Source organism: Aotus nancymaae, unplaced genomic scaffold (genome assembly GCF_030222135.1).
Source record: "Aotus nancymaae isolate 86718 unplaced genomic scaffold, 86718_ANA_hifiasm-v0.15.2.pri h1tg000022l_1, whole genome shotgun sequence".
NCBI lineage: Eukaryota > Metazoa > Chordata > Mammalia > Primates > Aotidae > Aotus > Aotus nancymaae.
The window spans coordinates 34047737-34070077 of NW_026988435.1; the positions used below are offsets into that span (position 1 = coordinate 34047737).

The 22341-nt window shown below is 35.3% G+C and overlaps 3 protein-coding genes across 5 annotated transcripts; all 3 read right to left on the minus strand.

Moving 5' to 3' along the window:
• Positions 1–3313: 3313 nt before the first annotated feature.
• LOC110567982 (keratin-associated protein 21-1-like) lies at positions 3314–3763 on the minus strand. The gene has a single exon (XM_021669443.2). It carries the CDS (start codon positions 3761–3763, stop codon positions 3314–3316), a length of 450 nt encoding a protein of 149 aa, XP_021525118.2.
• Positions 3764–11045: 7282 nt separating this feature from the next.
• Positions 11046–11339, minus strand: LOC105713550 (keratin-associated protein 21-2-like). The gene is made up of 2 exons (XM_021669422.2): positions 11143–11339; positions 11046–11106 (listed from the first exon to the last, which is right to left on the minus strand). Exons 1-2 carry the CDS (start codon positions 11337–11339, stop codon positions 11046–11048), a joined length of 258 nt encoding a protein of 85 aa, XP_021525097.2.
• A 9986-nt stretch (positions 11340–21325) lies between these two features.
• On the minus strand, positions 21326–21802 carry LOC105713741 (keratin-associated protein 6-2-like). 3 transcript variants are annotated; one of them, XM_064379978.1, is made up of 2 exons: positions 21579–21802; positions 21326–21398 (listed from the first exon to the last, which is right to left on the minus strand). In XM_064379978.1, the coding sequence occupies exons 1-2, from the start codon at positions 21800–21802 to the stop codon at positions 21326–21328; spliced, it is 297 nt and encodes a 98-aa protein (XP_064236048.1). The 3 variants fall into 3 exon arrangements, with proteins under 3 accessions (XP_064236048.1, XP_021525117.2, XP_064236047.1); XM_021669442.2 differs by having other exon boundaries at positions 21326–21434; positions 21549–21802; XM_064379977.1 differs by having other exon boundaries at positions 21326–21802.
• Positions 21803–22341: the final 539 nt, after the last annotated feature.

The following is a 22341-nucleotide window of genomic DNA, read 5'->3' on the forward strand; positions in this document are numbered from 1 at the left end:
TAAGTGTGAAATCTAAAACTTTTAAAATAATAAATGAAAATTTAGCATATCTTTGACATAAAAATAAGGTAGATCTTCTCAAAAAATAACAAATCACAGATTTAAAATGTTTGTTCAATTATGCACAATATGAGCAAAAATAAATGACAGTTTTGAAGATACTTGTGGTGTCTAAAAATGACAAGGAAATTTATCAAGGATATACAATGAACTCCTACAAATCAATAAGAAAAAGACAAAAACCTCAATGGAAAAATGGGCAAAGGATATAAAAGAGAAATCATGAAAGTTAACACATATTGGAAGAAATGAAAATGTTCAAACCCATTAGTAATGAGAGATACTCAAGTTAAAACAGCAAGATAAGATCACTCTTTACTTATCAAAAAAAATTAAAAAGTGATGTAAAACAATATTGGCACATATTTGAAGACATATAAAATGCAATTTGGCGGTTTGAACTGGGGCAGACATCCTGGATACTAATCTGACGATACTTAGTAAAATAAAACATAAACACGTCATTTGTCTCAGTAATTCACATTTGGATTGATTCTCATAGTAGTCCATGGGGGACGTGTTGATTGCACCAATGATGTGCTGAAGAGGCTGGGTGTGATTAAGTGTGCATCACTGAAACACTGAATGGACAAAATGTTGTGTATGAACCACATAGAGTACCAACGACCAATTAGAAATAATAGTTTAAATCTATGCATAATAGCATTAATGGGTCTTTCAACACAAACAATGCTGAGGGAGAAAAAGTTTTCAAAAGATATAACACCATTTACATAGATTTAAAATGTATAATAAAAGGACCAACTTTCTTGGGACTTTGAAAACATGAATAGGGATGCTTACATATGAGATAAAATGCAATATGGCTGTAAACGAGAGATGAGAGTGGAAATCAAAAAGAAATAGAAGCAAATAAATACATTATTATGTTAGCAAAATATTAAAACACATGAAGACCCACGTATGGACAAACAATAACACTGTATGAATAGGGGAGTATATTAAACCTCTACATTATAAGAAAAAAAAATTGGTGAAAACATCAATTGTGTACCTGCCCTAACTGAAGTTGTTGTAAGAACATATATTAATTTACCTAAGATTTTGCTTGCTCAGCTTTTTGTTCTTTCTTAGTTTATTCCGTTTTTTTCCCCTCAGAGTGTAAAGTTAGTTTATTTAAGATCTGTCTTCTTTGTCACTGTGAGCATTTATTGTTATAAAGTTTCCTCTTAGATCTGCCTTTGCTGCACCCCAAAGTTTTGATATGTTGTGCTTTTATTTTCATTTGTTTCAAGATATCGTAAGTTTTCCTTTCTGTTTTCTTTCTGGACCCATTTGTTGTTATGATTATGCTATTTAGTTTTCATATATTTGTACATTTTCCAAAATTCCTTCCATTATTGATTTGTTGATTCAAACCATTTGGTTGGAAAAGATACTTAATATAATCACAATCTTCTTAAATATGTTAAGACTTGTTTTGAAACACATTTCAAAACAAAAAAAAATAAAGTTCTAAAGTATCTTAATACTTGTTTTGAAGCATTCTCCTGTGTTTTGAGAAGAATTGTATTCTGCTGTTGTTGAATGAAATGTCCTATATATGTCTATTAGGTCCATTTGCTCTAAACTATAGTTCAGATCTAATGGTTACTTACCTATTTTCTGTCTGAATAATCTGTTCATTGATGAAAGTGAGGTATCAAAGTCCTCTACTATTATTGTATTATAAATCTCTCTTTAAGTATATAAATATTTGCTTTACATTTTTAGGTGAAATAAATCATTCAATACAAATTGTGCTGAAAGAAAAGGGGTTTTAAAAAGATATACAATAATATAATTTAAATAGATATAAAATATATAGTAGAATGGCCAACTTTTGGCGGACATCGACAAGATGAAATGGGGGTATTTGCATATAAAATAACAAATTCCAAGGTGGCTCTAAAAAAGAGATGGGTGTGAGAATGGAAATAAAAGAGAAGCAGGAGAGAATAAATAAATTATTATGTTAGACGGAAAAGGAAAAGATCCATGTGTGGACAAACAGCAATATCATATCAACAAGAGACTATTTTAAGCTCAGACCTCTACACTTGAAGAAAAAAAATAGTAAAGTCATAAATTGCACCCCTGCCCAAATTCAAATTGCTTTAAGAACATATGGCCATTTATCTGAGATTCTGCTTTCTCAGTCGTTGGTCCTTTTCTCTTTTTCCCCAAGATCTACAAACTTTGGATGCACACAGTTGACTGACTAGCAGAACTGCTGACCACAAACTTTTACAGACCTTCAGCTAAGAGTGGTCTCAGCACACATGTGTCCAAACAAGAAAGAACGTCCCCTCCCGAATAAAAGAACAAAGCTTTAAAAGACCTGGTGCTCTTTATCATTTGTCCTTACTTGTGCAGAATGATGATCATACACAGCAATCACTTTAAAATAATGAGTATGAAAGTCACACAGCAAGAGTGGGGAACAGGAAGATAAAAGAGCCCTGATCCTTTCTCACCATCTTGAGCACTTGCAGTAACCTTATCTGCTTAGTCCAAGATTTCTTGTTTTACATATTCAAAAGCTATTAACATTAAATTAATAGTGTTGCCTCTTAATTACCTTGACTTAAGCTCAACCTAGACAGTCATTGCTGGACTAGTACATTAACCTCATAAGTAGATCCCCTGTCCCATTCTTGGCTCTATTCTAATTCTTTTTCATGCATGTTTTAAAATTTTGAGCTTAATATTTGTGTTCCTGTTTAAATAAAAATGTAAAGAATTAACATACAAAGAATTAAGAAATATGTAAAACATCAGTATTTGGATTCAGCAAACAAAATAACATTGTCTTATTTTAAGCTGTGGTCACACAGCTTTTGAGGAAGCCACGAACCCTCAAATTAAGGAGACATTAAGGAGACCAGACATCTTAGTGAGTAAGGCCTTTTATTAAGAAAATTCTATTTTTGTTCCATTTTAGTATGCTCCAATTATATACTCCTCTTAGGTTTCTGCAAATAGTCATGGCACAAAAATGAAGAAAAAGATGTAAGAGTTTTACATTAGAAAATTAATTACACTAGAAAATTAATCAGAATAAAATCTCCTCTCTTCAGTTATGTCATGAAACCACTCAGTCTCCATCCACTGCAAACAGCTTCTCTTATATGTATTCAGATAGTCAAGGGACCATACTCAATCTTTACTTAGATGTGAAGATAGGAGAGATTTCAATTGGACTTAACCTTGGAGAGGTCATTGCAAAGGCAAGGATGATCTGTAGTGATGATTAGCAGCAAGAGGAATAGCATCTTCTGTAGTAAAATGGTCTGTAGCCACAGCAGCCAGAGCTGTAGCCACAGCCATAGCGAGAGCCTAATCCATATGCAGAGCTGTATCCACAGTCATAGCCACAGCCAGAGCCGTAGCCACAGCCACAGCCACAGCCAGAGCCGTAGCCACAGTCATAGCCACAGCCTGTTCCATAGCCAGAGCCACAGCCACAGCCAGAGCCGTAGCCACAGCCATAGCCACAGCCTGTTCCATAGCCAGAGCCACATCCACAGCCAGAGCCGTATCCACAGCCAGAGCCACAGCCTGTTCCATAGCCAGAGCCGTATCGACAGCCATAGCCACAGGCAGAGCCGTACCCACAGCCACAGCCAGAGCCACAGCCAGAACCCAAGCCAGAGCTGTACCCACAGCCCCCACAGGAGTTTCCGTAGTAGTTGCAACACATGGTGTCAGGAGGTGAGATTTCAGTGAAGCTGCAGGAGGATGTCTCTGAAGTGTGAGTGTCTTCTACTCTTCCAAGACCTTTATATACTTCCAGAAATGCATGGGTCATCCTCACATGGGCTCTATTTGCTCATTTTGTAATCATTATGCCTAAAATGAACTCATTCTATGTACATCTACTTTCTTTGGAATTCATAATTTGCTTATAGCTTCCCTAGGAATATTTTTATGCTTGAAAGGAAAACAAACATACAAGTTTTAAGCACACACGCTCATACAACCGCAATTTTATTTTCCATAGTTTCATGTCATGGCCATGACATTACACAACACCAAAATATGTTTGGCCTATAAATGTGTGTTTATCATTCTGCTCTTGTAAGGTCTTGGAAATCATCTATTAAATACGGAGTTCTACTCAATGCTCTTAATACCATTATCATCATTATCATCATCATCATCATCATCATCATCATTTCCTCTTATTCTTTCCTAACACCATGGTGTTCTTTCTTCTTATCATAGTCACTGAAAATTACTAATCATGGTTTTTGGACAAGGAATTGAGTATTTCTCCTGCTACCTCTGCACCTTGAAACCCTCTTCCCTCTGAAGAAAAGTTTGGCCATTCCCCCCTTTTCTAGGTAGTCTATGACCTTCTCTTCTTTCCTTGAAGGAAAATTTTTTGTTAAACTTCTGACAGGTCAGTCATGTAAGGTATATCATTTAAAATTTATAGTACAAACTTTTGAGTTTCCATTTAAAGTGAGGGAATTTCCTTGGTTCACAACTTCTTTGTTGTTGATTTCCAATTGTTAAATTCGGTTCTTAAACTCAGGTTTGTTTCTGTTTAAGAATCGAATTTAATAATTGGACGTCAACAACAATTGGACCACTCTGATGTTTGCGCTGTGTACATCAGTGCTTTCTACTAAAATGTAATCAATCAATAAGTCATACACCAGACAAGTGGAGTGGGTGGGGAATGGAGAGCTGTTGATCAAAGGGTACAAAATTTCAGTTAGGTAAGAAGAATTAGCTTTAGTGATTTATTACACAAAAGGGTGACTATAATAGAGAGTAATACATTGTTTATTTCAAAGTTACTGAAAGAACAGATTTTAAATGTTACCACAAAAATGATAAGTATGCAAGGTCATCATCTTTTTTAATTAGCTTAATTAAATTATTCACAGTGGTTTCCTAATTTTAGAATCGATTTTCTTTTCCAAACTTTTGTTTGGAAATACTATTGATAAAATATTATTGATATTTTATCAATAATATTTACTCATAATATTTTTGTTGTATATCTTACATTATGACATTAACAATAGTTGGCCTTTCTGTGCAATTTCCTATTCATTCTTACTCTTTGCTTGATATCTTTATTACCTTCATTGGGGAGATAGTTTCATAGGGATATGCATATGTTCAAACTCAAAAAATTATAGCCATTAAATAAGTACAGTTTTACATCAATTATATATTACTAAAACTCATAAAATAAATACATAAAATAAAGATGACAATTAAATAGATAAATATTGTCTGCATTCACTGGGAAACAAGAGGCAACCCTCTGGAGCACATGGTAAGCAAATAATGCACATCTGGAGCTATGGGCTTGCAGAGGGCCTGAGAAGCCCTGGGCTGTGGGCAGACTATGGAAAGTAGCAGTGATGGGTAGCCTACGCAGAGAATCTGAGTGTGTGGGTAGGAGCCCTGCAGAGACTCATGAGTAAACTGTCTTCAAGGTGCTAGTTTTCATGTAAACAGAGTCGCATAAAGATTGCTGCCAGGCTGAAGCTCAAGGTCCTTAAGGATCTAGCATATTCTGGACCTAAGAGTGTGGTGGGGTCTCACCAGATATCCTTAACTCACACTGCTAATACCTTCTAATCCCCTCCTGTGCCACACCCGAGAATGCAGGAGCCGTGCTCCCTCCTGTAATGTCCCTGCTGCATCCTCTCCTGAGAAAGCTTGAAGCACGCTCACAGTGGAGAAATACTTTTTAAAAATCCCATCTATCAGCACAGAGCACATACTGAAGAATGAATTTGATGCTGAGGGTCCATAAATTGATAACAATTATAGTCTCTCCTCCACATTCCAGAAGCTCTGTAGTAGAAATAGCTTCCCCTAGAAAACAGATTGATTAATTTCCTCACTGATCCATTTACTGATTATATATCCATGAAAAATATCATCAACCTATATGAACCTCAGTTTCTGCAACTACCACATGGAATTAAAAATAACCGTATGTATTTTAAAAATTTGTTGAGGCATATATAAAATATAAAGGATGTAGCAGGGATCCTGGGATATAGTGGAGACATGCTTTCTCTTTTTTTTCCATTTCCTTTATCCAAATATAAACATTCCCAAAAAATAACTTTTCAAATTTCTGCATGTACTTACATTTACACCTTTTTTATACTAAAATTTTAAGATTTACTTTCATGTTGCTATGGTTTATAGTTACATGTGGCATATGTATTGTATATACATGCGTATATTCATTTGGTTTTCTGCATTCATGAGTTCTACAACCATGATTCGGTAAACTATAGATTTGATAAACTACAGATCAGAATTATTTGGTTAAAAAAATAAAAATCAACAATAAAAATAACAAAATCAATACAACTATTTACGTAACATTAACACTGTGTTCAGTATCGTAAGTGGGCATCTTTTTCTTATTCTTGATCTTACAGGAAAAGCTTTCAATTTTTTACTGTTGAGTGTTCTGTTAACTATGGGCTTACTGAATATGGCCTCCACTGTGTTGAGGTACTTTCCTTCTACATCTAAATTTTTGAGATTTTTTTAATTATAAGAGCATGTTAAATATTTTTGAATGCTTTTACTGCATCATTCAGATGATCATACGGTTTTTGTTCCTTACTCCATTAAAGTGGTATATCGTGTTTATTGATTTGTGTATGTTCAGGATCCTTGCATTTCAGAAATAAATTACCATGATGAATGAGTCTTTTAATGCGCTGCTTATTTCAGTTTGCCCATGTTTCATTGAGCATTGTAGCACCTATGTTTGTCAGGAATACTGGCCTATAATTCTCTTTATTATAGTGTTCTTCCCTGGCTTTAGTATCGGGGCAATCCTGGCCTCATAAAACAAATATTAATGTATATCCTCATCTTCAGCTTTTTGGAGGAGTTTGGAAAGATGGTATTCGTTCTTAAAATGTTTGGTAGGATTCACTATTGAAGTCATTAATTCTTGGGCATTCCTATGATGGCCATTTTATTACTAATTCAATCTCCTTACTTGTAATTGGCATGTTCATGTTTTTTCTATCTTCAAAATTTACTTTGAGTAGTTGTACATATTGAGAAAGTTATCCATTTTTTCTAAGTTATCCAATTTGCTGGAATATAATTACACTTAGTTACCTTCACAGTTATTTATATTTATGTAGTATCAATTATAATAATTCTTTCATTTCTGATTTTATTTACTTGAATCTTCTCTTTTCTCTTCTTAATCCAGCTAACAATTTATTAATCTTGTAATCTTTTCAAAAACAAACTCTTATTAATTTTTTCTATTGATTTCTAGTTTTTCTTTTTTAGATTTCTTCTGTCATTATTTTTATTTATTCATTTATTTCTTCCATTAATTTTGGACTTCATTTGTTCTTTTTGTTCCTGAGGTGTAAAGCTAGGTGTTTTTGTTTTTTGTTTGTTCATTTGTTTTTTTTTTTCCTTGAGATTTCTCTTAGTTAATGGGGTCATTTATTGCTACAAAATTTCATCTTAGTTCGGCTTTCTGCTGCATTCCAAAATATTGGTATATTGTGATTTTATTTTCATTTGTTTCAAAATACTTTTAATTTCTCTCATTTTTAGAATGATATTTTAGTTTCTATATATTTTCAAATTTTCCTAAATTTATCCAACTTTTGATTTGTGGTTTCATATCATTGTGATTGAAAATGATACTTGGTAAGATCACAATCTTCTTAAATATGTTAAGACTATTTGTGGCCTATTATGTGATGTGTCTTAGAAAATGTTTCCCGTGCTTTGAGAAGAATTGTATTCTGCTGCTGTTGGATGAAATGTTCTTTTTATGTCTGTTAGGACCATTTGCCTAATGTCTAGTTCACATCTAACGGTTACTTATCTATTTCCTGTATGGATGATCTGTCCATTGCTACAAGTTGGGTATTGGTGTCCTCTGCATCCTCTACTATTATTATACTCTCTCTCTCTTTCTCTTTCTCTCTCTCTCTCTTTCTCTTTGTGTGTGTGTCGCTCTCTCTTTAGATAAATTAATATATATTTAGCTGCTCTGATGTCAGGTGCACATGTATTTATAATTGTTATATCCTTTTAATGGATTAATCCATGTATTATTATATAATGACCTTCTTTGTCTTGTTTTAGTTTTCATGTGAAATCTATTTTACCTGACATAAATATATCTACATCTGGTCTTTTATGATTTCAATTTGTGTGTGCAATACCTTTTTCCATCCCTGCACTTTCAATTTGTGTGTGTCTGTAAATGTAAATAACCCTTAGTTGCGTCCTTTGTATATATCTATACATATTCAACCACATTGTCTTTTGACTGAGGAATGTATTTTCTTTCAAAACTATCCTGATAGCTAAAGAATTGCTGTCAGAATTTTCTTATTTTCTGGATGTTTTAATGGATCATTTTATTCCTTTCCCCTCTCTTGCTGTGTTTCATTGTAACTAGATAATTCTTTCTAGTGGTATATGAATTTCACAGTGAGTAGCTCCTGATATCTTTTCAATAACTGAAATAGATCCTGCACATTATTGCAGTAATATCTGACCACTCTAATGAGTTTCTCTGCATAGGCATTATGAATCTGGTGTCTTTCTTTCTCTTGCTCTGGAAATCACTGTTTCCGGAAATCCATTAATACTGGCACTAACGGCAGATTGGATACCTCAAAGCTTACTTGCAACCTAACTCTGTAAGAAAATTATCATTATTTTTTCACTTTAAAGGCCATATCGTTATTATCCAGGTTACCTACATCTAACCTTCAATTGTTCTTCACATATAGAGTCACAGAATTTCAAAGTAGAAGTGAGTGATATGGATCAAGTAATTAAGCCTGTGTTCTGAATGCAAATTTACTTGGAATTTTCTAGTATGTGGAGATCCAAATCTTTTAATACCTTCATGACAAGGATGCCAGCCAACAAGACAGTTTATTCTGTCTTCATATTGCTTTAGCCATTAGAAAAATGTCTTAGATTGTGAAATTTATGTCTTTGAAGTCTGGCTATTGGATCTAGTTGTCATCAGTGGAAAAACAAAGCAGAATAAACCTAATTCTCTATCACACATAACCCCACACACAAAACCTTTGAAAAATGCTAAGAAGCATAAATGCAAAATAAGGATGGTACAAGCTTCAGAGCTGAACTCATGTATACTTCATAACAACATAGATTAAAGGTAGCCACACTAATCAGTGACAGTGGGCTGTTTAGCAGGTGGTGCTGGAGAACCCAGCTCAACCTAGTGTAAAATGAAACTAGACCAACATATATAAAGGTGGACTCCAGGTGGGTTAATAATCTAAAAGCAAAATGTGAAACTTGAAAATTATGTGAAAATGTAGAATATTTTTGACAGAAAACTACAAAATCAGAAATGACAGTTAATAATTTTTGTGCAATTGTGCACACTATTAGCAAAAATAAACAAATGACAGTTTACAAGAGTTTTCCAGTGCCTAAAAATAACATGGGAATTTATCAAGAATATGTAATAAATTCCTACAAATCACTCAAAAAAAGGCAAAAAAAATCCATTTTTAAAATGGAGAAAGGGATATGAAAGAGAAACCATGAAGATTAATATATATTGGAAGAAATAAAATTGTTCAAATGCTTTAGTAATCAAAGATGTATAAATTACAACAGCAAGATAATATTTTTACTGTGCAAACAAGCAATATTAGAAAATTAGATAAAACAAGTATTGAAACATATGTAAGAATGGAGAAGTGCAATTTTAGGGTTTAGACTGGTGCAGATGTTCTGGAGACTAACAGGGGAAAACTTAGAAAAATTAAAGATAAACACACAACTTGTATCAACTATTCAGATTCTGGGATTGACTCTTACAGAAACCCATAGGGGAAGTATGTTCATTAAAGCTATGTTGTGCTGAAGCAGTGCTGGGTGTGGTTTTGTATGTATCACTGAAATAGTAAAAAGGCAAAATCTTGTGTATGAGCTACATAAAGTACCATATAGCAATAAGAAGTAGTCATTTAAATGCACATATAGTATCAGAAATCAATGTTTTAATACAATCGTGTTGAGGGAGAAAGGTTTTAAAAAGATATACTAAAAAATGTACTTAGATTTAAAATATATCATAGAATGACCAACTTTCTTTGGACACTGACAAAATGAAATCAGTGAGTAGATTCCCTGTCTCTTTCCTCATTCTATGCTAATCTTTTATTATTATTATTGTACTTTAGGTTCTGGGATACATGTGCAGATCATTCAGGATTGTTGCATAGGTACATACATGGCAGGTGGTTTGCTGCCTTCATCCCCCCATCACCTATATCTGATATTTCTCCCCTCATTGTCCCTCCCCACCCTCCTACCCCTGCTGTCCCTCCCCTAGCCCCTCACTACTGACCGCAATGTGTGATGCTTCCTTCCCTGTGTCCACATGTTCTAATTCTAATCTTTTTTATTCATTATTTGAAATTTTGAGTGTAATATTTGTGTTTATATTTAAATACAAATATAAATAATTAACACACAAGGAATTAAGAAATACGTTAAACATCAGTATTTGGATTCAACTAATAAGATAACACTGTCACCCAGCTTTTGAGGAAGCCACAAACCCTCCAATTAATGCTGATTCTGACATTAAGGAGACAAGACTTCTTCGTGAATAAGGCCTTTTATTAAGAAAATTCTATTTTTGTTCCATTTTAATACATTCCAATTATACAGTCCTCTTGTTCTTCTGCAAATAGTCATGGCAGAAAGATGGAAAAAAGATGTCTGAATTTACATTTGAAAATTAATCAGAATAGATCTCCTCTCTTCAGTGATGTGATATAGCTACTCAGTCTCCATCCACTGCAAGCAGCTTCTCTTATATGCATTCAGATGGTCAATGGACCACAGTCAATCTTTACTTAGATGTGAAGATAGTGGATAGGGAAAATTTAAATTGAACTTGCTCTTGGAATGGTCATTGCAAAGGCAAGGATGATCTGTAGTGATGATTAGCAGCAAGAGGAATAGCATCTTCTGTAGCAAAATGGTCGGTAGCCACAGCAGCCAGAGCTGTATCCACGGCCATAGTGAGAGCTTAATCCATACCCAGAGCCATATCCGCAGCCATAGCCACAGCCATAGCCACAGCCTGTTCCATATCCAGAGCCATATCCACAGCCATAGCCACAGCCAGAGCCGTACCCACAGCCATAGCCAGAGCCACAACCATATCCACAGCCAGAACCCCAGCCAGAGCTGTACCCACAGCCCCCATAGGAGTTTCCGTAGTAGTTGCAACACATGGTGTCAGGAGGTGAGATTTCAGTGGAGCAGTGGAGCTGCAGGAGGATATTTCTGAAGTGTGAGTGTCTTCCTCTCTTCCAAGACCTTTATATACTTCCAAAAATGCATGGGTCATCCTCACATGGCTCTATCTGCTCATTTTACAATCATTTGCCTAAAATGAGCTCCTTCTGTGTACATCTACTTTCTTAGGAATTTATAATTTGCTTATAGCTTCCCTAGGAATATTTTCATCCCCGAAAAGAAAACAAACATACAAGTTCCAAACATGCAAGTTTATACAACCATAATTTTATTTGCCATAATTTCACTCATGGTTATGACATAACACGTCACCACTTTGACCTATACATGTATGTTTACCATTCTGCTCTTGTAAGACTTTGGGAGTCATCTATTAAATCAGAAGTTCTATTCACTGCTCTTGACATCATTATCATTTATTCTTATCCTTTCCTAACACTTTGAGTTTTTAATCAAGAACACTTCAAATTCTTTTCAGGGATTTTGGACAGGCAGTTGGGTATATCCACGTGCTACCTCCACTCTCTGAAATCTTCTACTTATCTCTGGAAAAAAAAAAAAAAAAGATTTTCCATCCCCTTCTTCTCCATGCAGGTTATGATCTTCCCTTCTTTCTTTGAAGGAAAAAATGTTTTTAAACTTGTGACAGATCAGTTATGTAAGAAGATGTATCATTTATTATTTTAAAAACAAACTTTCCAAGAATGTTAATTTAGAATGAGAGTAAATCCTTGGTTCACAGCTTCTCTGTTGTTGAAATCCAACTGTAGCGTCCAACTCTTAAACATACGTCATTTTTGAACTTACTCAGAGTACTCTCATGTTTGTTCCATATACCAGTGCTTCCCACTAAAATGTAATCAATCAGTAATTTATAACTCCATCTAGTGGAGCGGATGGGGAATGGGGAAATGTTGCTCAAAGGGTACAAAATTTTAGTCAGTAGAAATCTGATTTAGTCATCTCTGGCACAGATTGCTGACTATAATAATTAATAATGCATCATATATTTTTAAATTACTGAAAGAGTATATTTTAAATGTTTCACCACAAAAATGTGTATAAATATCTGAGATAATGGACTTGTTAATTGGCTTGATTTAATCATTCCACAGCATTTTCTTGATTTTAGTCACATTGCTGTTATTCAAAACAAAATTTTAATAATGATTTTTATGTGTAAGAAACTTTTTTGATATTTTACATTATGACATTAATAAGAGTTGACCTTTCTATAAATTTCTTGTTCATTCTTTTTTTAACTTTATCTTCTCCCATTGTTTCCACGATAAATGAATTCATAATTCATGAGTTCTCTTCATTGAGAATGCTCTTTTTCCTAAATTCTGAGGTTCTTGTGAACTTCACCCTCCATCTCTGCTTCTCACGTTACACACCAGTAAATCTTCAAATCTTCTCTGCTACCCCTGACTCCAATATCATGTATATACAAAAACTCCTAAAACTAAAATTGTCTCCATCGGTCTGGGCCCAATCAGGAGACAGAAATACACAGCTAGTTTAATAGGAAAAGTTTTATATAAAAATTATAAACTATAATAACACAGCATTTTTAAGATATGAAGAATCTATATGCTACTCCAAGACTGCAGGAGAATACTGAAGGAAAAACAAACAGAAAAGGTACTCTACCCTCTGGATGAATGTACTGAAAAGTTGTGCTATAGTTAACTATACCATATTACATACTTTGAAAAACTTATTAAGAGAGTAGATATCCTGTTAAGTATCCCTACCAAAGAGAGCAAAGGAGGTATCTTTTGTAGATGATGAATATTTCTATTACCTTTACTGTTGAGACGGTTTCATGGGCATATGCATATGTCCAAATTCATGAAATTATATACATTAAAAATGTATACTTTTATATCAATTATATCTCAATAAATGAATAACTGAATCATCAACTTGTTCTGCAGTCACCAGGCAGACAGGAGGCGACCCTCTGGAGCAGAGTTGGTGAACAAGCAATGCCCATCTAGAGATGTAGGTGTGTAAAAGCCATGGGCTTCAGGCAGACTCTCAAGAGTGGGTAGGGACAGCCTGTAGAGGGAATGTGGGTGTCTGTTTGTGTAGGAGCCCTACAAGACTCATAAGTGAACAATCTCTAAGGTGCTAGTTTTCAAATAGACAGGACCAAGTAAAGGTTCTTGCCGGGTTAAAGCTCAACGTCCCTCAGGATCTAGGATATTCCTAACCCAAGGCTGAGATGGAGTTCTGCTAGAAGTCCTCACACCCACACTGCCAATACTCTCCACTCCCCTCCTGTGCTGCACCCGAGAATTCAGGAGCCCTGCTTCCTCCTGCATGTCCCTGTTGCAATCCTCTCCTGAGAAAGCTTGAAGCCATGCTCACAGTGAAGGAGAAATACTCAAAGGAACCCCATCTATCTGCACAGAGCATCTACTGAAGGATGAATTCGCTGCTGAGGGGCCGTAAACTGCTAACCAGCACAGTCTCTCCTCCATGTTCCAGAGGCTCTGTAGTAGAAATAGCTTTCCCTGGAAAAGAGATTGATTAATTTCCTGACTGAGTGGTTTCCTAATTATACGACCAAGGAAAATGTCTTCAGCTTAGATGAACCTCAGTTTCTGCAACTGCCAAATGGGAATAAAAATGATTACATTTATTTAAAATTTTATGAAGAGGCCTACAGAAAATATATAGGAAATATAAAGAGTAGCAATAATCTTGATACGTAGTGAAGACAACATATTTTCTTTATTTTCCCCTTTTCTTTTACCCAAATAAAACATTCCTAAATAGTAATAGCTTTTCAAATTTCTGTATATACTTGTATCGATCTGTTTGTTATACTAAAATTTTGAGATTTGAATTTTAATTTTGCTATTTTTTAAATCTGTGATATACGTATGTATAAATATACATATGTCAATTAATGTTTTTATAATAAACCTTCAAAAGTGACCAGATGCTCTCAGAAAATGAACTCCCATGTAATTGACCTAAGTTTACCTTGCCTGAAGCATTTTATACAATAATGTTTTGTAAAAATATAACATCAAGCAACACGTCACAAGGCTTCGCTTCATCACATATTTGAAATCTCATAACCATGAAAATTTATTGAATTGACCAACACCTAACTTGGGAACGTGCCTGTGTATTAAATAGGGAGAAAGTAAGTTTCTGCATTCCCAGATAGTCATAGGATTGCTATGTAAAAGTGAAGTCGGTCTCTGTTTGGAAGTGTGACCATAATGCAGATGAAGGTTTTGGAAGAGATGAGTAATGTGTCATTATGAAAGAGCCATCCTGATTCATGAGGTCAACTCGAAAAGTCCTATGAGCATCACATGATAGCAAATATACATTTCCCCTCTTTACCCTCTTTTCCCTTCAATGTCAATTTAATCTGAATCAAAATGTGATTTTATCCAATTCCACACACAACAAGATGGTTTTCTCCACCTGTGAATGCTTTTTCTGTGGAAAATATTTCCTTCTCAGATATCTGTATTCGAGACTTAACATCATCCTGTGAAACCACCAAACTAGAAATGATGAACATCGTTTTAGCAAAGGAGGAGACTCAGGCACAGAAGGGTAGAGTCCAAATCAAAATCACATTTTCCAAGTTTTCCTGATCCAACATGCAACCTATAATTTTCTCCGGTGATAAATTAGTAACCTCTCGAATGTTTTCAGCTTGTAGGAGCTCTTGGCTTCCTGTCTTTAACAATCTCATTTTATTATACAAACTTCCTTTTGTTAGTAGTTATCTGTGCAACCTAAAGCTCTCACCATCCTGGATGGGGAGATTCTATGTAACTTTAGACCCTTGTATGCATGTTTGTTTCTCTGATTCCTCCTTAGTATACCCACAATAAAGTCTCTAATGCAGCTTGTGGATAACATGAAATATTCTATCTCCTGACACGATTGTGTATCTAGAGGGCTCCGTTGTATCTCCTGCTTCCTCTTCAGGTGTAAGCCTCTGCAGATACTTCACAGAATCTAAAAGACCTGCCTTACTTTGCTAATATGGTTATTACCTCACCTCAGCCATCATATTCAAAATCTGCTCATCATCTCTGGTCAACTTCCAAACCTATAAAAAGTTCTTTCTCTCACCCCTTTCCAGTTGCTTTTAAGAACGTTACCACTTTTTTCAGTGACTTTGACTCTACACTTTATAGTCACTATTTAAATTACAGAATCAACATTTTCAAAACTTACAGTAGGAAGAAGTATTAAGGTTCTGTTAGGTTTATCCAGTTCCTGTATGTCTCAGTTACCTCATAAAAACCAGAATAAATAGTAAGTTATCCCACACTCAAATGCACACAGAGCTGAATAACCCCTTCCAGCACCAAATCTCATTGTTTGGCTTTTACATTTAGAAAACTGTCACATATTATATAACAAGCCTGCCTTTTTGTAATTCAAACATGTTCATCTAATTCTGGCTCCTGGAACCAAGAGACTAATTTTAATCTATCTTCTATATAAAAATCGTTAAATACATGGAGAAAATTAGTATATTTTCTTGTCTTCGGCACAAAGTGCTATGAGGTACACCCTTCTTCTAAGCATTCTCATAGCTTCATCTTTTTTTTTTTTTTTTTTTTGAGATGGAGTCTTGCTCTGTCACCCAGGCTGGAGTACACTGGTGCAATCTTGGCTTAGTGCAATCTCTGCTTCTCAGGTTCAAGCAATTCCCCTGCTTCAGCCCCCTAGTAGCTGGTACTATGGCCTGCACCACCACTCCTGGCTAATTGTTCTAATTTTTTTTTTTTATTATTTTTAGTAGAGACAGGGTTTCACTGTGTTAGCCAGGATAGTCTCAATCTCCTGACCTTGTGATCTGCCCGCCTTGGCCTCCCAAAGTGCTGGTGAGCCGCTGTGCCCAGCCCCAAACTTTATCATTTATTTACAGTTACAACATTCAAAATATTTCTACCTATCTTAAAATATACAATACATTGTCATTTGCTATAGTCACTCTACTGTGTAACAGAACACCAAAATTTATTCTGAAATACATACATACAGAGATATATAAATACCATATTTACGGATTGGACTCAATATTGTTAAGACGTTCATTCTCCCAGAAATGATCTATGAATTTGACTCTATCCCTATCAAAATCTAAGCAGGATATATTTATAGCTATTGACAAGCTGACTTGAATGTTTAGATGCAAAGGCAAAGTAACTAGAACAGACAACATATTTTATTTAATTTGTAATTGACACATCATTGTACATATTTATGATGTAAAATGTGATGTTTCAATGCATATATACATAGTACAATGATCAGACCAGGATAATTACCATATCCATCATTTTAAACTTTATCATTTCTTTATAGTGATAACATTCAAAATCTTTCTACCTATCTTGAAATATACAATACATTGTTTTTTGCTATAGTCACTCTTTTGGGTAATGGAACACCAAAATTTATTCTGTCTAACTGTAATTTTGTACTCACCATCAAAATAATTTTAAAAGGAAATCAAAGTCGAAAGCCTCACACTACCTAATAACGAGTTACGACAATACTACAAAAACAAACCTTTGTGATATTGATGAAAGAATTAGCAATAAATAAGTAATTGTTGAAGGAATAAGTCAATCTAAGGCTCCACTAATACGCTGCTTGCCCAAAATTTCAGGGAAGACACAAACACTAAAGTAGTGATGAGTGTAGCACAAAAAAAACCCACAAATTTTTATAAAAATAAGTTAAATTCGTTTATGAAAAAAGTATACTTTTCTCCAACTATGAAGTATTTATGGAACATGCAAAACCAAAAAATAGAAGAACCAATAATTTACATTTTGAATATAATTAGAATAAAATCTTCTGTCTCCAGGTAACATAATGGGATCGTTCAATAACAAATAGATTTGTTGAAGTAAACACAGATTACATCCAATCCTTAAATGAATGTAGAGAGATGATAAAATGGGATATCCTCTGGGAAGAAGTATTAACCTTAAAATATTATTTCAAAGGTAGGTTCTAAGATGATGTTCTAGTAGCAAGAGGATCAGCATCTTCTGTAGCAAAAAGGTTGGTAGATACAGCAGCTACAATCAGCACCAGACCCATATCCATATCTGGAATCATATCCACAGTCTCCATAGGCGTTCCCATAGTAGTTGAAACTCATGGTGCCAGAAGGTGAGATTTCAGTGGAGGTACAGAAGGATTTTTCTGAAGTTTGAATGTAACATACAACCCTAGAACCTTCACATCCTAACAGAAAGAGCCAGGACATACCATCAATTTCATTATTCATGTAAAAAATGTTTAATACCTAGTATGTGCAAATCAGCCCACTCAGTTGATACTGAGAGGGCCTGGTGTTTTCATAGCTACAGTGTATGCCTTAAATAAACATATTATTATAGATTTTCCAGTTCTATTGAGGATCCATTTTTTTGTCATCCAGGCATTGTCTTGAGCCAATTATGAATCTCTAAGAACCATTTCTATCCATTAGCCATTCATCTGAACACATGATTCCAAAGATATATTTTATATATCAAGGCTCTGTGGAGGATTGGGCAGTTGATGTTTAAAAATGCAATCATTGAAACAAGTTTGACCAATTATTTTGACTAGCTTGCTAATTACTAATTACTTTGTAGGTGATGTCATTGGAACCCAATGCTGCCGTATACAGAAACTCCTCAATATTTCATGTGACAGGGTTCCTATGAATTCAAATAGCCATAAATATAATATTCTGATAACATATATTCACTCCTGGAGAAATTCCTTAACAAATATTTATCAACTCTAGATGTTTATTTAGTTCAAACTAGAACAACAACAAATGAATATCCTTTATGATAACAGCTGCTGAATGTTTTATAAATTTTAAATTCCTTTGAATATTTTTATTTTAATTGAAATCAAAACATGAAAGAAGTAGGTATCATACTATAGATACCGAGGTACAAAAATAAATTAGGAAACTTACGGCACATATGAAGCACAGGTATGTATTCTTCTGTGCCATGCTACATAAAATCTCGCTTCCTGATCGTCAAATGCTTAAATACTTATTGTAACAGGGATCTCGTTATTTTGTGTGGTTATCTGCTTCACTGTATAATTACTCTGTTATAAAATACCCTGTATACTTTAAGGTCTCTTATTTTTTTTCAGTGTCACTTGGGATCGTAGATAAAATTTATTTAAATATTTTGTGCCCAGGGCAGTCCCACCAAATATGGCTGATAGTGCCTCTCACCTTTTAGTTTTCACTTGAAAATAATCTGTCCTTGAAGTTCATTGGAATGGCTGGCTTCCTAATCTCTGCTGTTGTGCAGATATGTTATCCTGGTTATCCAAGACAACCACACATCTTACGAGGTAATATAGAGAACAGAGGAAGAAGTCTGTGGTAATAGGTTTCTATGATTGCATAACAAATCATCACCAAAATAGCAGCTTAAAACAATATCCATTATTATCTCAGTTTTCATAGATGAGAAATCTAAGCACAACCTAGCTGAGATCTTGCCTCGAGGTCTCACATTATTGTAATTAAGGTGTCAGCCAGGACATCTGAAAAATTTCTTTGCCACATAGCTTGAGTTGCCACATTCTATAAATATGCCCCAGATACTGCATGAAACACACTTATACTTAAAAAGATATATATTTTTAATATGAAATTCACATTGGTTTATTTTGTGTTTTATCTGCCAAACATAAACATAACGTAATCACAGAAGGGATAGCCCACCATCTTCACTAAGATTAGAAGCAACAAGGAGAGTAAACCACACAAAGGTACAGGTTATTGATTTTTTTCTTTCTGGCTCAACTGTGATTACATTTCTTCCAAGAGAGATGATGGCTATAGCAATAACATTCCAATATATGACCTTTTTTCATTTGCATAAACTTAAAGGGTACAAGTGCAATTTTGTTGCATAGATATATTGTATAGTTGTAAAGTCTGGGTTTTTATTGTATTCATCACTCAAATATGTACATGTCAACCATTAAATATTTATTTTTTCTTCCCTGCCTAGAAGGATATTTCTTCTATGATTGATCAACTTCTATTCATCCTTCATATTTCAGCTAGAAATTTGTCTCTTTTTCAGAAAGATTCCTCATGCTTCTTTCTACTTTTTCTAATCCTGGCCCTCCTGATTTCTTCCCCTGTACTTCTCAAATACTTCCGTGTGTAACTATTTTATAGCAATACTCTGATCTTTGTAGCCTGTGGTCTTTTATGCCTTTCCTACACTTTTGAAAAGCGAGGATGAAATATTTTACCTCACTCTTCATAGTATATAATTAAATGTGCTTTATTAGGAGCACAATAAATATTTGATGAATGAGACTTCACAGTTATCTAATTAAGAAGTGGTTCTACATCTTCGAGAAAACAATCTATTCATCCGTGCCCTTTTGTCCTACCTCTTCTCAAGACTCAGTTTCTTTCAAGATTCAAGGGTGTCCAGTAACACAGAATTTATTTGACTATGGATGGCTGAATCTTGACTCCAGTTCTGACTGTCTTTTTATATCCCAAATGAATATTGGATTTCTACAGACAGACATATTACAATCGGCCCCTCCTTCCAGATACAGAAACATAAAAGTTCTCGTTCTGTATTTTTTTTTTTAATATCAGCATCACCATATTCACAATCAGGCTTCAAAGCTCAAATCAATTTCTATAGTATCCTAGAATAGGATGGGGGTAAAAATAGATACATAAGATCAGTTAATTCCATACCTCTCTCTGACTTTGTAACTTCCTCCTAGAAGAACTCTTAACAGTGAGAGAGCCAACCTGGGTTTAAACACATCCAATAATAGAGCGCCTAGTGAGGAAGCAATTCTTGTTTCAGATGGTGTCACATATTGAAAAGAGATCCTGTGTTGAGGAATTTATGCTGTTGTTATACATTTAATCTAATTAGTTTCTCAACAAAGACATAGGGCACATCTGCAAAACTAGTATTACTAATTTTGCAACACCAGTCTTGAAGATATATAACTATACATACCACCCCAAATTCCTCACAATTCTAAGTGCTAAGGAGAAACATAGACTTTTTAGAGATTTGCTTCCCTAGATGTCTCTCCATTCTCTTTCCCTATTGAAGTCTAAGATCTTACAGGTTCTACCTTCACCAAGTCTCTGATGCTCATCTGTTCTTTTTCGTTACCTACACTGAAATGCAGACCACTTTAACTAGTTTCCTAATATTATTACATTTACCTTCTGAGCCATCTGTCTCTTCCATTCCAACTCAATTTTGTGTCATTAGCATTTTTCCTGAAGCAGGTTTTCTGTGATATTCATTGTGTGTATGTGTGCATAGTGCATTATTGCTGATTAACATGGAAAAAAATAGATAGATCCAGAGTCATGAAACACAAATGCTTAAGTACAAAGTCTTAATTAAAATGAATTAAAAACACAAGACTCGGCTAATAAGAAGCCATTTGTTCAGGGATGATATTTAAAATATGTGACGTCTAGTATGTCGCAGGCACTGACCAAGCAGAATGGAAAGCATAATTAGAATGGGCAGCTTAGAATTAGCCCACCCAGTCTTTGAAGAGGTCATAGAAATACAAGACAAAAATATAAGTCAATAGCATGTCTGAAACAAGAAAAAACAGAAAAACTTGTTAGGACCAATGAAACTTGTTTATTTGGAAATAGTCACAATATGGAAACATAAACTAAGAAGGTAGTAGGTTTATATTCAGACCATGGCCAGAGTTAGGTCTTCTGTCTTCCAGAAACATCATGGAGCACCTCAGGCCCTCACAACAGCAAGCAGGATTTCAAAAGACAATCTGTTTTCTTCAGGCTCTGACTACTCTCTATTCAGGGGAATTTGATGGAATTGTAGGATACTGAAACATAAATGGCCTTAAAATTGTCATTTTAGAAGACGAGATGCATGGCAGTTATTTTCTAGCAGCAAGAATAACATCTTCTATAGCAAAACGGCTGGTAGCCACAGCAGCTAGAGCCATAGCCAGAGCCATATCCACAGCCATAGCCACAGCCATAGCCAGAGCCACAGCCAGAGCCAGAGCCGTATCCACAGCCATAGCCAGAGCCATACCTACAGCCATAGCCACAGCCACAGCCAGAGCCATATCCACAGCCGTAGCCATAGCCACAGCCAGAGCCGTATCCACAGCCATAGCCACAGCCATAGCCAGAGCCATAGCCACAGCCATAGCCAGAGCCATATCCACAGCCGTAGCCAGAGCCATACCTACAGCCATAGCCACAGCCAGAGCCATATCCACAGCCATAGCCACAGCCATAGCCAGAGCCATAGCCACAGCCATAGCCAGAGCCGTATCCACAGCCATAGCCAGAGCCACAGCCACAGCCGTAGCCATAGCTACCACATGAGTTTCTGTAGTAGTTGCAACACATGGTGTCTAGAGATGGGTGTTTAGTAGTTCCGTAGAGAAGTAGAGGGGTGATTCTGAAGTCTGAATGTCATCGTCTGCCCTGAGACCTTTATATACCACCAGAAGGGGGTGGAGCACACAACACAGACTCTGTGGCCTCATTACCACAGCAATTTTCATTTTTAAAAAGCTCATTATTCTAAGGACAATGAGTGTTTCAGGTAATTATGTCTAGGATTTGCCCCCAGCCAATCATGAGAATTGTAAGAAAACAGCTGTAACCCACATGTGGAACAAACATGCCTTGTGGAATGTAATCAAACCTAATTTAGGTTTTTTACTTCAGGGGCCATTATCTCTCCTATATTTCCAGGTACACACATACTTGGGCACTGGGAGATGTCCTAGCATTTTCTATCTCAATAATGAACAAGAAATCCCCAGACCAGAAGGGAGAAGCAAACAGCAAAGGCACAAAACGAGGCATTCTTAGGTAACACTTGCAAGAAAGTAGATGGAGCCCGTGCAGGATGGCCACTGCAGTGGTGGCTAGAGCGAGAG

What these genes read in the sequence shown, in the direction of transcription:
- LOC110567982 (XM_021669443.2), bottom strand. Translation starts at nt 3,763, where the DNA reads ATGTGTTGCAACTACTACGGAAACTCCTGTGGGGGCTGTGGGTACAGC.
- LOC105713550 (XM_021669422.2), bottom strand. Translation starts at nt 11,339, where the DNA reads ATGTGTTGCAACTACTACGGAAACTCCTATGGGGGCTGTGGGTACAGC. An exon ending in GGCTGCGGATATGGCTCTGG is followed by an intron (nt 11,107 to 11,142) that starts GTATGGATTAAG and finishes CCGTGGATACAG; the next exon opens with CTCTGGCTGCTGTGGCTACC.
- LOC105713741 (XM_064379977.1), bottom strand. Translation starts at nt 21,802, where the DNA reads ATGTGTTGCAACTACTACAGAAACTCATGTGGTAGCTATGGCTACGGC.